Raw genomic sequence first — 12,494 nt, forward strand, 5'->3', positions numbered from 1 at the left:
TTTGTGGGCAATGAAGAACAAGGTGGTTCCAAACGTTATGTACTGTACGGATCCGTACGTACTGTACGTTGTTTGGTACGGAAAAAATTTTAAGGTACGTAAAAATACGTACCACTAGTAAAAATACATAAAATCTCAGAAATTTCAACCACCTACATTAAATTTCAGTCCATGTCCACATTGACATATAAACTTTCGAAATAGAGACACAACAAGGTCAAACCCTACTAATTCAAAAGTGAGAAATTAGAATCACAAAGTCGTCAATCATACTTAATAAGTTAATCGTACTTAATACTTAATACTTATTACTTAAGACAAGTCACATTGTCACAAGTGAGTCGTGACAACTCACAATTCACATCAAGAAATGATGAAATTTGAAAATGAGTCTATGAATAATGACAAAATGTGCCATGTCCATACAACACCAAATCAAAACTAAGGTAATCCAAATCAAAACTCATCATCCGGTGAGGATGATGACCCTGGAGAATCAAGCATATAACCCTCCGTGATGACATTGCCCTCGTCATCATACTCAGGCCCTGTCATCATGGGCACAGGTGGGTGGGCTGCCTCAGATGTCCCTGTCCCTGTCTCTGCATCATCCTGCTGGGTAGTGTGAATAGGCAGCTTCCCTCTCCGGGCACCTCTCCGGCCAGAACTCTCTGCATCTGCAGGTCCCTCATGTAGCTGAATTTTATAAGCTCGGGCTCTCGATCTCGTCACCCGCCTGTCTACACTCTCCAGCTCTCTATGCAGGAGGCAAAGAATCTCGTCCTGCTCATCTCTCAACCGTTGCTCTGCCTCATCAATGGTGGTAGGATCTGGGACTAGCTTGACAGCTGTTGGATCCACCTATTCAACGTAAAACCAAAGAGAACGCGGAGTGTCAACGACTCAACTTTTTGTATACTATAGTATAAAAGCTATGTAAATGGGAGGCCAATCCCCATAAGAGAATGAATAGGATAAACTCACCTGTTTTGGGGTGCCCAAAGCATGATAAGCTCGTACGAGCTTCATGTTGGCCCTACAATAGACCAGTCTGTCTAGTTGAGAGGTGCTCAAACGATTGCGTATCTTTGTATGTATGAGCGAGTAAGCGCTCCAGTTGCGCTCACAAGCACCTGCTGAACAATCCTGCACTCCAATTCAAAAAAATTGCTTCATTCATGTGAGCTCAGCAATTCCCAATAAGCTTCACAAGACTAGTTCATAGTCCATAGTACATACATGATATACATACCTGAGATAGCACTCGCAGAGCTATATCTGTAAGCTGTGGAAGACCCTGTCTTCCATAGTTTTGCCACCAAGTAAGAGGAAGCTTGGTGGCCTCTGGTCTAAGAGCAACAACTCTAGCAAATGAGGATCCCAAGTTGTTGACCCAGCTGCTGCAGAGCTCCGCATCAATCTCCAATTGCTGCTCCACATCATACATACTATTAATGTACCTATCTCGTAAGGTGAGCAGCTCCCTATCATGAAAGAGAAGTGGCATCTTGTAGAAAGGATGGAGAAATGCAGCCATCCCATGAATGGGGCGACTCATATACCCCCATCGATAATCCACAATAGCCAATATATCATCTCGGCTGCAAGAGTAAAATAAACAGAGAAGTAGAGCAATTAGTAAGTCAAGACTCAAGAATCAAGATTCTGTAATCGACCATCAAGAATCAAGATTTTACTTACCAATTCTGTGTTAGGGACGTACAGGCTGCAATATGACTCTTCATCTGCATGAAGAGGTGGTACACTAAGCCCAAAGTGGAGCCCTCCATGTCTGTGACTCGCAGAAGTACAAATACTGGCTGCAAAGCCACTAAGAGAGTTTGCACATCCGTCCAGAGGGTCTCATCCAGTATCCGGCTCTGTATGTATTTGGTGGGCTCTGTCTGTGAATGATACATATCTCTCCACTTTGGATCCACAACTGTCTGTAATAATGGATCTCTCAATTTGAAAAGCCTGTGTAGCACCAAATACATATAGGCAAATCTTGTCTTGGATGGCCGCACCATATCTAAGTTGCTGTGGCTCCTAAAGATAGCCAATGCCTGTTGCTTTTTTCTGAAGAATGTAGTGATCTTCGTGGCATCAAAAACTGTGGGTTGCACCCAACTCAGCTTGCCTATGTCCTCCATAAGTAAATCAAGGCAATGGACTGCACAGGGAGTCCACACAATGCGAGGAAACTCCGCCTCCACCATGTCTCCCATTGCCTTGCAATTAGCAGCATTGTCTGTTACAACCTGCACCACATTCTCTAGACCAACTTCAACAATTGCCTGGCGAATATGCTCATAGATACTCTCAGCAGTGATGCGTTCGCCTGCCTTCCCAGCATCCACAGCGCGTAAGAAATACGTACCAAGACATGAAGAGACAAGAATATTGATGATGTGTCGTCGCCGTGTGTCACTCCAGCCATCTGAAATGATAGTGCAACCAGATTGTTGCCAACCTGCTTTCACTGGCACCAATGCCTTGTCTATCAAGGCCTTTTGCTCATCAAGCATCGTGGTGCGCATCTTTTTGTACTCAAGCCCTGACCATGACTCCGTGTGTCCAACCTGGGCTATAGCTCTGACCACCCTCTTCCATTGGTCAATCCTCAAAACATTGAAGCAGATATTGCACTCAATGAGAGTGCGAGCAATCTCCATCTCAGCCACCTTTTGCCTTTCTTTGACCCAAGACTGTGCATGCACACGAGAAGGCAAGGTGGTTTGCCTTTCCGTATATGTATCACCCTCATTCTCATCTTGCATGACAGAAGGCCTCTTTCTGGCACACGATGCCTGCTCAGAAGAGGCAGGCTGAGATTCATCAACCTGCGTGGATGGACCAACCAAGTCCCCAAGAAGAGCATCATGAAGTGCATCCTGTGTCTCTTGTGTGTCTCTTCCTCTTCCAGCTGCCCCCATTGCAGGGAAATTTTCAACAATCAACTGATCTCTCAATGCTTGTGGCACTCTCTTGCACCCTGCACAATTGTTGGTGGTGCCAATGCCTGTGAGGTGCTTGATGACACGAGTAATTGTACTCGTGAGGGTGAAATTACAGTACTTGCACTGCCATTGTCGAGTGCCACTACCTGCCTGCCCTGGAGTAGTCACAATGCGAATGACGTTTGTGTGCTCCTTCCAGTATGGGTTCTCTCGCTTCGGCATGATTGCTCTGACAAATTCAATGCACAATGCCATACAATTTCAATCAGGATTCAGCAATCATGCAATGCATAATATTTAGTGGGCAGCTCAGGTGAGAGTGAGTGTGAGAGGGAGGGAGAGAGAGAGAGAGAGAGAGAGAGAGTTATGTTGCTGCCTTGGGGGCCTGAGCAAGGGTGGGGGCCTGAGCAAGGGTGGGTGGGGAAAGGGGGCCGAACAGCTTACAGTATCGGCGACCACCACACGCTGTACGGAGTCCAAGCGGTGTCGGCGAACCCAGGGGGGCGAACAGCTTACAGCCGGCAAACACAGAAGGGAGGGCGATGGCGAACAGCAGGCGGCGAACACAGAGACGGGCGAACAGCTTACAGTATCGGCGACCACCACACGCTGTACGGAGTCCAGGCGGTATCGGCGAACCCAAAAAAAAAGATACAAGACGCTATCGCTGGCAAAACCCGAAACCAAAAAGAAAAAAAGAAAAAAAGTACGGATCGATCCGTACGTACGGATCCCCGTACTGTACGGATGTACGGTACGGAATGGATCCGTACGTACGTTTTGATCCAACCTTGATGAAGAAGCCCCTCCATGCTTTCAAAACCAAGATCCTACCTAGCACTGAAGTAGGTTCCATTTGAACATGGCCATGGCATCTTGATGCACTAAACACTCGCCGCGAGAATAAAATTTTAAGCATCTAGCACAAGAGTCTGATGCATTTATTAAACTTCCAAATACACATTCACGAGAAGATGCAGACTTTTTGCTAAATCCCCAGCTACCTCTGTCCACCTCTTTACAAAGTTTCCCCCTTCCGTTGAATTGAGAAGAGAACCTCAAGGTTGTTACTCTTCCTTTGCCTTCCATATCCATCCTTTAGACTTAAACCTCAAGGGATAAAACCACTTGATCCCTTTTAAGCAAGATACCATGTCAACACCCATAAGCTACAAAGCCATCAAAGTAAAACAATCAATTGGTGGAATTTGACGATCCAAAAAACCAGAAAAGAACTTCCCAACCTCATGCATTTTTACCCATACCACACTTTGGCTTTTCACACGGATTCTTCCTTTCAAAATGGTCCACCTTCGCAGCCGTCCTAGACCTCGGGCTTCAAAAAAAATCCCATATAATGAACCGCGCGATAATCAGCAGTCCCTTTACATATCCTTTTCCCCAAGATCCGCAATTAATCTTGACCCAAGTTTTCCCATTAGCTGCATTGTACCAATGAAGCCTACCACGATCAGGGTCAATGATAATGATGTTGGCCCCCCACTGCATAGCAGGCTCAAAACAATCACCATTAACAAGCTGCAATCTCTCATGTGTCCTCAAACCACCCTGTGGTAACTCTTCGTGTGTCCTCCAAGTATTACTGCCAACATCGTACACCATAAGCGCAAGCGAATTTGGACTTGATGCTAAGAAGGCATACATTTCTTCGACATGCAAAGAATCCAAGGCCAGCACCTGAAAATCACGGCAAGGCCATTTCCCTATCTGCAAGCATCTATTTGTCATCATGTCAAAGACTTCGACAACTTCCTTCTGGGTGGTAAGGAATCCTTTTGAAAGACTTCTGGAACCCTGGGGTGCATAGATCTTGCCTCTGAACTCAATGGCATCGAGCCAATTACTACTGAGGTGAGGGACAGGGAACTTCTTCCAAGTCCATTCGCCGCTGCCGATATCGATCTTTGCTATGAAATCTGGGTGCGAAGAATCCCAAACACAAATAATCCCTGACCACGCTACCATGTATGCCTTGCCGTACCAAAGGAGGCTACGCACAGGTGGGAGCCTTCGCCAACGCGCTCCAATCTCATACACTTCACCCTGCCATGGCTGCTGGATCTCATTGTCTTCTATGAGAACTTGGGTGTTTGATAGGCACACCAACGAAAGGCCTCGAAGCAGTGGGAGCTGGATCTTGCGCGTGTCGTGCTCAAGCTCTGGGTCCTTGGTATCCATCCTGGCTTTCCATGATTTGGAGATGGCTCTACAAACTGGGCGAGCATACCATGGCAGCCTTGGAATGATTTCAGCAACCACCAACCCATCTGGAAGGCCTGGAACTAGATCTCTCTCTGTCTGATCTGCCATAAATTCTGCTATGCTCGCCTCACACAAATACCAGGCGGTCGGCCGTATGTGTTACTCTGTGTGTGTGTGTGTGTGTGTGTGTGTGTGTGTGAGAGAGAGAGAGAGAGAGAGAGAGAGAGTCTTGCCTAGGTTCGCTCGAATTTGTGCACAAAGTTCTTGAGAGGGCGGCAGGCGCCGGCAGCGAAGGCCGGTCGATCACAGGTACATTTTGCCAAAGCTGTAACCAGAATTGAACTCACCCAGAGAGAGAGAGAGAGATCACAGGTACATTTTGCCAAAGCTGTAACCAGAATTGAACTCACCCAGAGAGAGAGAGAGAGACAGAGAGAGTCTTGCCAAAGCTGTAACCATGAACCCTAATATAGTGGCAAGAGTCGAACTCTCACCGGTGCATCTTGCCAAAGTTGTAACCTTGAACCCTAACGTAGTGGCAAGAGTCTCACCGGTACATTTTGCCAAAGTTGTAACCATGAACCCTAATATAGCGGCAAGAGTCGAACTACATTTTGCCAAAGATGTAACCAGAATTGAACTCTCACCCAACCTGGGCTATTGTCCGCTGGTGTGTGCTTGGTTTGTTGTGATAGCACATCCCTCGAAGCTCTGGCTGTGGTAGTGAACGTTGCTAAAGAGTGAACCCTTCCATTGAGCCTTTTTTATAAATCTAAGATATCGGGAGATGGAAAATTAGGCAAATCTAAGGTACCGGGAGATGTTTTAAGTGTCTGTGAGAGTGGGTAGTAAAAAATCCGGTTATGTATTGGTTCTTTTTGGGATAAGGAAAAATTCCTAGCTACGCATGATGTCTCAGCAAAATAAAGTGGTTTATACACTAGGAAATACAGAGTTCAGTAGGAGAGCCAACCCCAAAAAGAAGAAGAAGAAGAAAAATAAGTTTGGTTGAGCCTAGGGTGAGTTGTGTCCTTCCCCCCTGCTACTATATATTTTAAATGGGTTCTTGTATATGTTCCCTTTTTTAATTTATGTCTCCTTTCCCACGAAAAAATTTGTGTGAATACGTAAATATGTATGTGTGCATATGTCTCTATGTGCATCGCATATGTATGCCTATGTGTACATACGTGCCTGTGTGTGTGTGTGTGAAAGAGACAGAGAGTCTACTTGATTTACGACTAAAAGTGGTAACATTGACCGTTTTTATAAGATTTTAAAGTTAAGTCCATGAGAAATACACTAAATGTCAATTTTTTGTAAACACTACAAGGAACTAGTAGGCGATTCATTGTCCACTTCTTAGCACCTATCACCACACAGACAAGTTATGCACCTAGAACAAACTCACATCATACTCCAACTCTAATTGTTGAACTTGTGAATAAGAATTTGGGCAAGAGTGATCACTACACCATCTAGAGTTCTTTCAGCTAGTTTGTGAGGTACTCTCTCTCTCTCTCTCTCTCTCTCTCTCTCTCTCTCTCTCTCTCTCTCTCTCTAGTTTCCATTGCATCTCAACCTAGTTTCCAACATGGTATGAAAGCTCCAATCCATGGATGCTTAAGGCACAAACCACTTACTAAACCTTTAATCTATGATTTTAAAATACACTTTTTTAAACTCGCTTTAAATAATTAATCTCTATCTTTCAATGTGAGTGCTCCTCACAAACTCAGGCTTCATAACCTCACATTTACGCACTTGGTCGGATAGCCTTACTATTGATCAGCTTCAAAGAGGAACCTCACACACACTATCATCGTAAACTCTCCTTGGTTGCATATTCAGGTACAAATCTATTAAGGAAAGGCGTATCTACAAAGCGCCCTATTCAGCAGCAGAGCAGCAGTAGCTATACACAAACAAGCTATAAAGAATACAGTGCCTAGTAAAGTTGTATTTGAAGGGCTCAAAGGGAAGCTTTTAAGGTAGAAGCTAAAGCTGAAAGGTGCATGCAGCAAAGCATAGGAGCGTGAAGATGTCATTGCACATATGCTAGCAATGATGAATAATTATTTGGAAAAAACAAGCAAATTTGTGCAAGGAAGGTGTAGGATTGCAAAAGCACTCCAAGTTTGCACACGTTGCTTTGATGTAGAATCTTCTTAGGGTGCAAAAAAGCAAGACGTTAGCAGTGCACGTAATAGAGAGGATCTCGAGTGTAGCTTGGCTTCTTTATGTTGGGTGTTTTAATTTTTAATATGAACCACTCCTTGTACAAAAAGCTCTTAACTTGGTAGGTGTAGATTATGGAGAGAATATGGGACCAAAATTCTTTTTTGCATTAATTAATTACTTGAAGAGAAGGGAACCTTAAGAGTTGAATAAACCTTAGGTTGGGACCTTAGCATCAGGACCTTAGGGGAAATGCTCAAAAAAAAATTCGGGAAGATGACACGTGGGGCTGATGGAGCTAGAGGGTTCTGGAGGATTCTGGGAAGCCTATAAATAGAGGTTGGGTTGTGGCCCACGAGAGAGAGAGAGAGAGAGAGAGAGAGAGAGAGAGAGAGAGAGAGAGAGAGAGAGAGAACGCATGATTTTGAACGCTAGTTTTTTTTTCTATTGTTCGTGTATTAATGAACGCTGGTGCTCATGATGAATGTTGGTTATTTTTTTAGAACTAGATGATGAATGCTGGTTTCTTTTGAATGCTGGTGGTTATTTTTTCTCTTCGTGTGACATGAGAGGCTAGGGATGAGCGGAGAGAGACAGAGGCTGTGGATCGGGGAGAGAGAGACTAAGGTTTACACCTTAGTAGTATTCATTAATTAGTACCCCTTGAGGGGCACTAATTAATGAATATGGCACTAGCCAGAATATGGCACACCAATGACACTACTCACACACTAGGTCTAATATCTCCACCATCATTCACATTTAGCACTTTAGCAACATTATTTATTATACCACATGTTAATGTTCTAACTTGGAACTCATGCAGAGAACACTTAACATTACATATCACCACATTGTGAGAAAATACATAGGTTGGGTTTAAAATATGCAGGAATTCCTTAGCGAAAAGTCTATGATTAACAATCGTATAATAAGGGTAGGTACATGACAAAAATAATTAAGTTTTGGCTTAGTACTTTAGCTAGAGAACCCTCACTAAAAACATGGATGTGGGGAACAAAATTTCTAAGATTATGAGAGCAAAGAGTCCACCCTTGACAAGATCTAGGACATAGTCAAAGTGTTACTTGCGTGGTTGTTTTATGTAATGGAATGGTCAAGGTTAAATGGCTTGGCTAGACAAAGAGCTTAAATGAGTGTAAACCCGCATAGGCGTCATAAAAGGCCTTGGGCAGCCGGTCAATGTGAACTCAAAGGCAAATATATACAAGCCAAACTTTTAGGTTTTTGTCTCATTCTTGGATCTATGTGATAGTGAAGTTCTCTTGAGCTCAAGCTCTTGTCTCTCTTCTCTTACATCCTCCTCTTTGTGTGTTGCATGCTATGTTCTTGCTTGCTTGTTGCTTGGCGTGAGACCTTCATAATCTTAAGAGTGCGTGTCTACTTGCTAATCACGTTTGTCTCTTTCAAGCTTGCATTCTTGAATGTGTATGTATATGGCTTTGTGTGTGAGAAGTAGAGGTAGTGGTTGGATCTATGTGATAGTGAAGTTCTCTTGAGCTCAAGCTCTTGTCTCTCTTCTCTTACATCCTCCTCTTTGTGTGTTGGATCTATGTGATAGTGAAGTTCTCTTGAGCTCAAGCTCTTGTCTCTCTTCTCTTACATCCTCCTCTTTGTGTGTTGCATGCTATGTTCTTGCTTGCTTGTTGCTTGGCGTGAGACCTTCATAATCTTAAGAGTGCACGTTTGTCTCTTTCAAGCTTGCATTCTTGAATGTGTATGTATATGGCTTTGTGTGTGAGAAGTAGAGGTAGTGGTTGTAGACCCCTTGGGAGATAGTAGGGAGAAGTAGCCACTTTTGCAGCTTCTCCTCTTTGCTAAGTGCATGGGTCAGTATTGTCTTTCTCTAAAACGTCATCACTACTCTCCCATTCGAGTAAGAGCCTCCAGGTATAGAAAAAATCAAAAGTTCAAATGTAATAAAGCCATGATCATGATTTCCATGCCCTAGGCGGGTTGCGTAGGCTGTTTCCTCAGTCTCTGTACGATAACAATTGAGAGGCTCGTTTTATCTTCTCAAGACTTGTTTCTCGTAAGTGAGTGACGAGGCTAAACCTCACAGGGTGAAAGCATGGGAAGGTGGCTTCAAAAGCAATGTCAAGGACATTCGTTTTAGGCGCTTGAAAGTGGGTTAGAAAGGCCACTTTTTAAAAGTCTTTAGAAACTCTACAAAATTCAATAAAAGATTGCAAAATTGTTATGGGCACCACTCTCTTGTAACTTCCAAGTGGACCTACAACAAACGTTAAGCAGTTGAGGTAGCGTGATGGGCTCTCTCTCTCTCTCTCTCTCTCTCTCTCTCTCAGTACATCACTCCTCTCTAGGGCTTTCAAAAAACTTGTTTACTTGAAATAAATGTAGCCCCTTCTTTACACTTTTGATGCAAAACACTATGGAACCTCACTTTCAAAGGTCGGAGGTGACTATATTCAAACCAACTAGAGACCTGCTGGTTCCACCCAAAGTTACACTACAACACACAGACATCATAGCCGCGTTCAAAACCATGCGATAAAAAAATAATCCATTCATGAAAAAAGAACTTCACATGTCTATACACACAACTAAGGGCATGTGGTTATAGCCATGCATATAGCTACACTAATAATGGTGTAATAGTCGTGCACATTATAGCGTGTATAGCTATGTTGATAACAACGTGTATTGCTACCAGCAGCGAACTCTGCACACCCATTAAGGCAATGTTGAACCCACTCCATACATGTGTGTCGCTGCCCAGTGTACAACATACACCCCTATAATGGTGAGCTGCTTATTGTGTTGTTGTACTTGGACTAGATGTCAGAGTTTGCAGGGACAGTGCCAAAATTTGTGAAAATAATCTCTTATGATTTTCACATATTTCTACGTAGCATAATATGTCAACGGTCATGTTGTTCCAACAAACCCTTATCCCTCAGTCACAATACTAGGATCCAAGAATTGAAAAAGTTTTTGATATGATATTTACTGCTCCAATGCCTACAACTTGGCTGGGGTGGATGCTCAGATGCGTGCATTGCTAGAAGAAGTCAAGGAGGCCAGCGTGGCGAGAAACCCACTAACAAGTATTCCCTCTTCGAACTAACGTGTTTGGAGTGTTCACACACTGAGTGTGCTACATAGAGCAACTCAGCAGTGGCGGTAGTGGTGGTGGTGATGGACTTACGCAAGTCAGTCCACCTTTCAAACCTAGATGTTTTGTACACACATACTTACATTTTAGGCCGTTCATTCGAGCTTATAAGCTACATGAAACAAAGTTTTTTGTACACAAACATACTTAATAGAAAGTGAGATCTTTTTGGAGCCTCTCCTTGTGTTATACTGAACCACACCTCCAGGAGGGAACTCTACACATTCACTTAATGGATGAGCAATGAAACACAACCATCATGGGGTACTTACCAATGCGTTGAGCTCGTGTCTCTTGAAGCTTCCAAGCTCGCATATATGCTCCAAACTCCAAGCTCCACCTCCTTACTGTCACCGTGGAGTTGCTCACACCATCACATAGGCCCATCACACTCTCTCTCACTCTCTCTTACAAGCATAAGCACACAAGCATGAGAGAGGCACAATGCTAGAATGCTCTCACTCCTTACTCTCTCACAAGTCCAAAGGAAGAGCTCTCAATAGCACAAAGGAAGAGTTCTCAAAGGAAGAGCTCTCAATAGCACAAAGGGGATTGTGTCCTTTCATTATGAGAAAATACCTTATATACAATTGGGCCTTATTCACACTTGGGTACCCAAAACTTACTAATTAGGCCTTGGGTAGCCAATGTCTCATACTGTACAACCTTTATAGTGCCTTTACATAACACTTATTAATGTCCTCAATTGAGGATCATGGTGTTAATCCAAATGGGATTAACACTTATTAATGTCCTCAATTGAGGATCATGGTGTTAATCCAAATGGGATTAACATTCCCCCTTTCCTGAAGTAGGTTCTGTCCTCAGAACCTGTTACCGAGGTTTGAAGACCTGGTCACCGAATTCATGGCGACAAAAATTGCAGCGAGACTGGAGTCTCCTCAGTGTGCACCAGAATGTCAAATGGGACTTCCAGAACCCTGTGTCGATCATGTCTTCAAATGTTATGTGCATGTAACCTGGAAGACATCTTAGACGATGGTAATATATCATTATACCTCTGTTTGTTGGCCCTTGGTTCATATCGAACTATAGATGCTGAGCCTCATAGCCATCATAAGGTTCTCTAGGTTGGTCTATTAGAACCACTAATAACTTCATGAACCTGACACTTGCTATAATTGCAGGATCTAGTATATTTTGCCAAGTTCTGATCCAATTGAGTAGTTTTTGTCTTTGTGCCTGAATACTGGCAAATGTGGCTGGGTTAAATATTGGAAAATTGTAGCAGACATGAGAATCCCTCTCTTTTGCTGCTGGAAACTCCAGCGGTGTCCATCTCCTCTTGATAGGCATGTAGAGTGGATCCACTCGTAATGTTGGTGGTGGACTCATGTAAATGCTACTGTATTCAGCGAGGCGACGAGCGACTGTTAGAAATTCCTTTCTCCATGAAGGTTGCACTCCAAAATCCTGCAGTTGTGGTGCCTCTTCATTTGTGTGTATGGTAGTGTATCCACCTTTGTGCACTGGTGGATGTTTCCTCCTCCATATTTTGTAAGAATAACCTGTAAGAATAACTGACCATAAAAGTGACCAGGTGAATTTCTAACAAGTTTGATAGATGGGGGTTTGCCAGCTTCATGTGTTTTGCCACATTGGACCATAATGTTCCTTCTCCAGCCAATGGCAGTAATTCCTATAATTCTGGACGAGTGGCCCGGAGAGGGTACGGCACATAATGTTGCCGAGTGGGGGTGACCGCAAAATAGGCCTCTGAGAGAATCTTGCTTGTAGGATCGAACGGGGTAATCTGCATCAGGGCATTGAACATAAGCTCTGGCTTTAACAGTGGACTGCCTTGTTGTATGAATTCTTCATATTCTGCACAGCTGTCATGGAATCCAAAACATTATTGTTATTGTAATGTGTAATATTATCAACTGGAGGCAGATTACATACCTCTTGAGGTTGCCTTGGTGGAGATGGAACAGGTGCCAATATCTCCTCGCGGC

At 43.6% G+C, this 12,494-nt stretch overlaps 2 protein-coding genes across 2 annotated transcripts; both read right to left on the bottom strand.

The window, feature by feature from the left end:
- Window positions 1-379: 379 nt before the first annotated feature.
- Window positions 380-3,318, bottom strand: LOC147639689 (uncharacterized). The gene is made up of 4 exons (XM_086772750.1): window positions 1,702-3,318; window positions 1,253-1,601; window positions 985-1,146; window positions 380-861 (listed from the first exon to the last, which is right to left on the bottom strand). The coding sequence occupies exons 1-4, from the start codon at window positions 3,213-3,215 to the stop codon at window positions 457-459; spliced, it is 2,430 nt and encodes an 809-aa protein (XP_086628876.1). The 5' UTR covers window positions 3,216-3,318; the 3' UTR covers window positions 380-456.
- Window positions 3,319-3,864: 546 nt separating this feature from the next.
- LOC147639690 (uncharacterized) lies at window positions 3,865-5,898 on the bottom strand. The gene is made up of 2 exons (XM_086772754.1): window positions 4,226-5,898; window positions 3,865-4,129 (listed from the first exon to the last, which is right to left on the bottom strand). Exon 1 carries the CDS (start codon window positions 5,289-5,291, stop codon window positions 4,299-4,301), a length of 993 nt encoding a protein of 330 aa, XP_086628880.1. The 5' UTR covers window positions 5,292-5,898; the 3' UTR covers window positions 3,865-4,129; window positions 4,226-4,298.
- Window positions 5,899-12,494: the final 6,596 nt, after the last annotated feature.

Source organism: Cibotium barometz, chromosome 3, assembly GCF_041138505.1.
Source record: "Cibotium barometz isolate CiBa-2024 chromosome 3, ASM4113850v1, whole genome shotgun sequence".
NCBI lineage: Eukaryota > Viridiplantae > Streptophyta > Polypodiopsida > Cyatheales > Cibotiaceae > Cibotium > Cibotium barometz.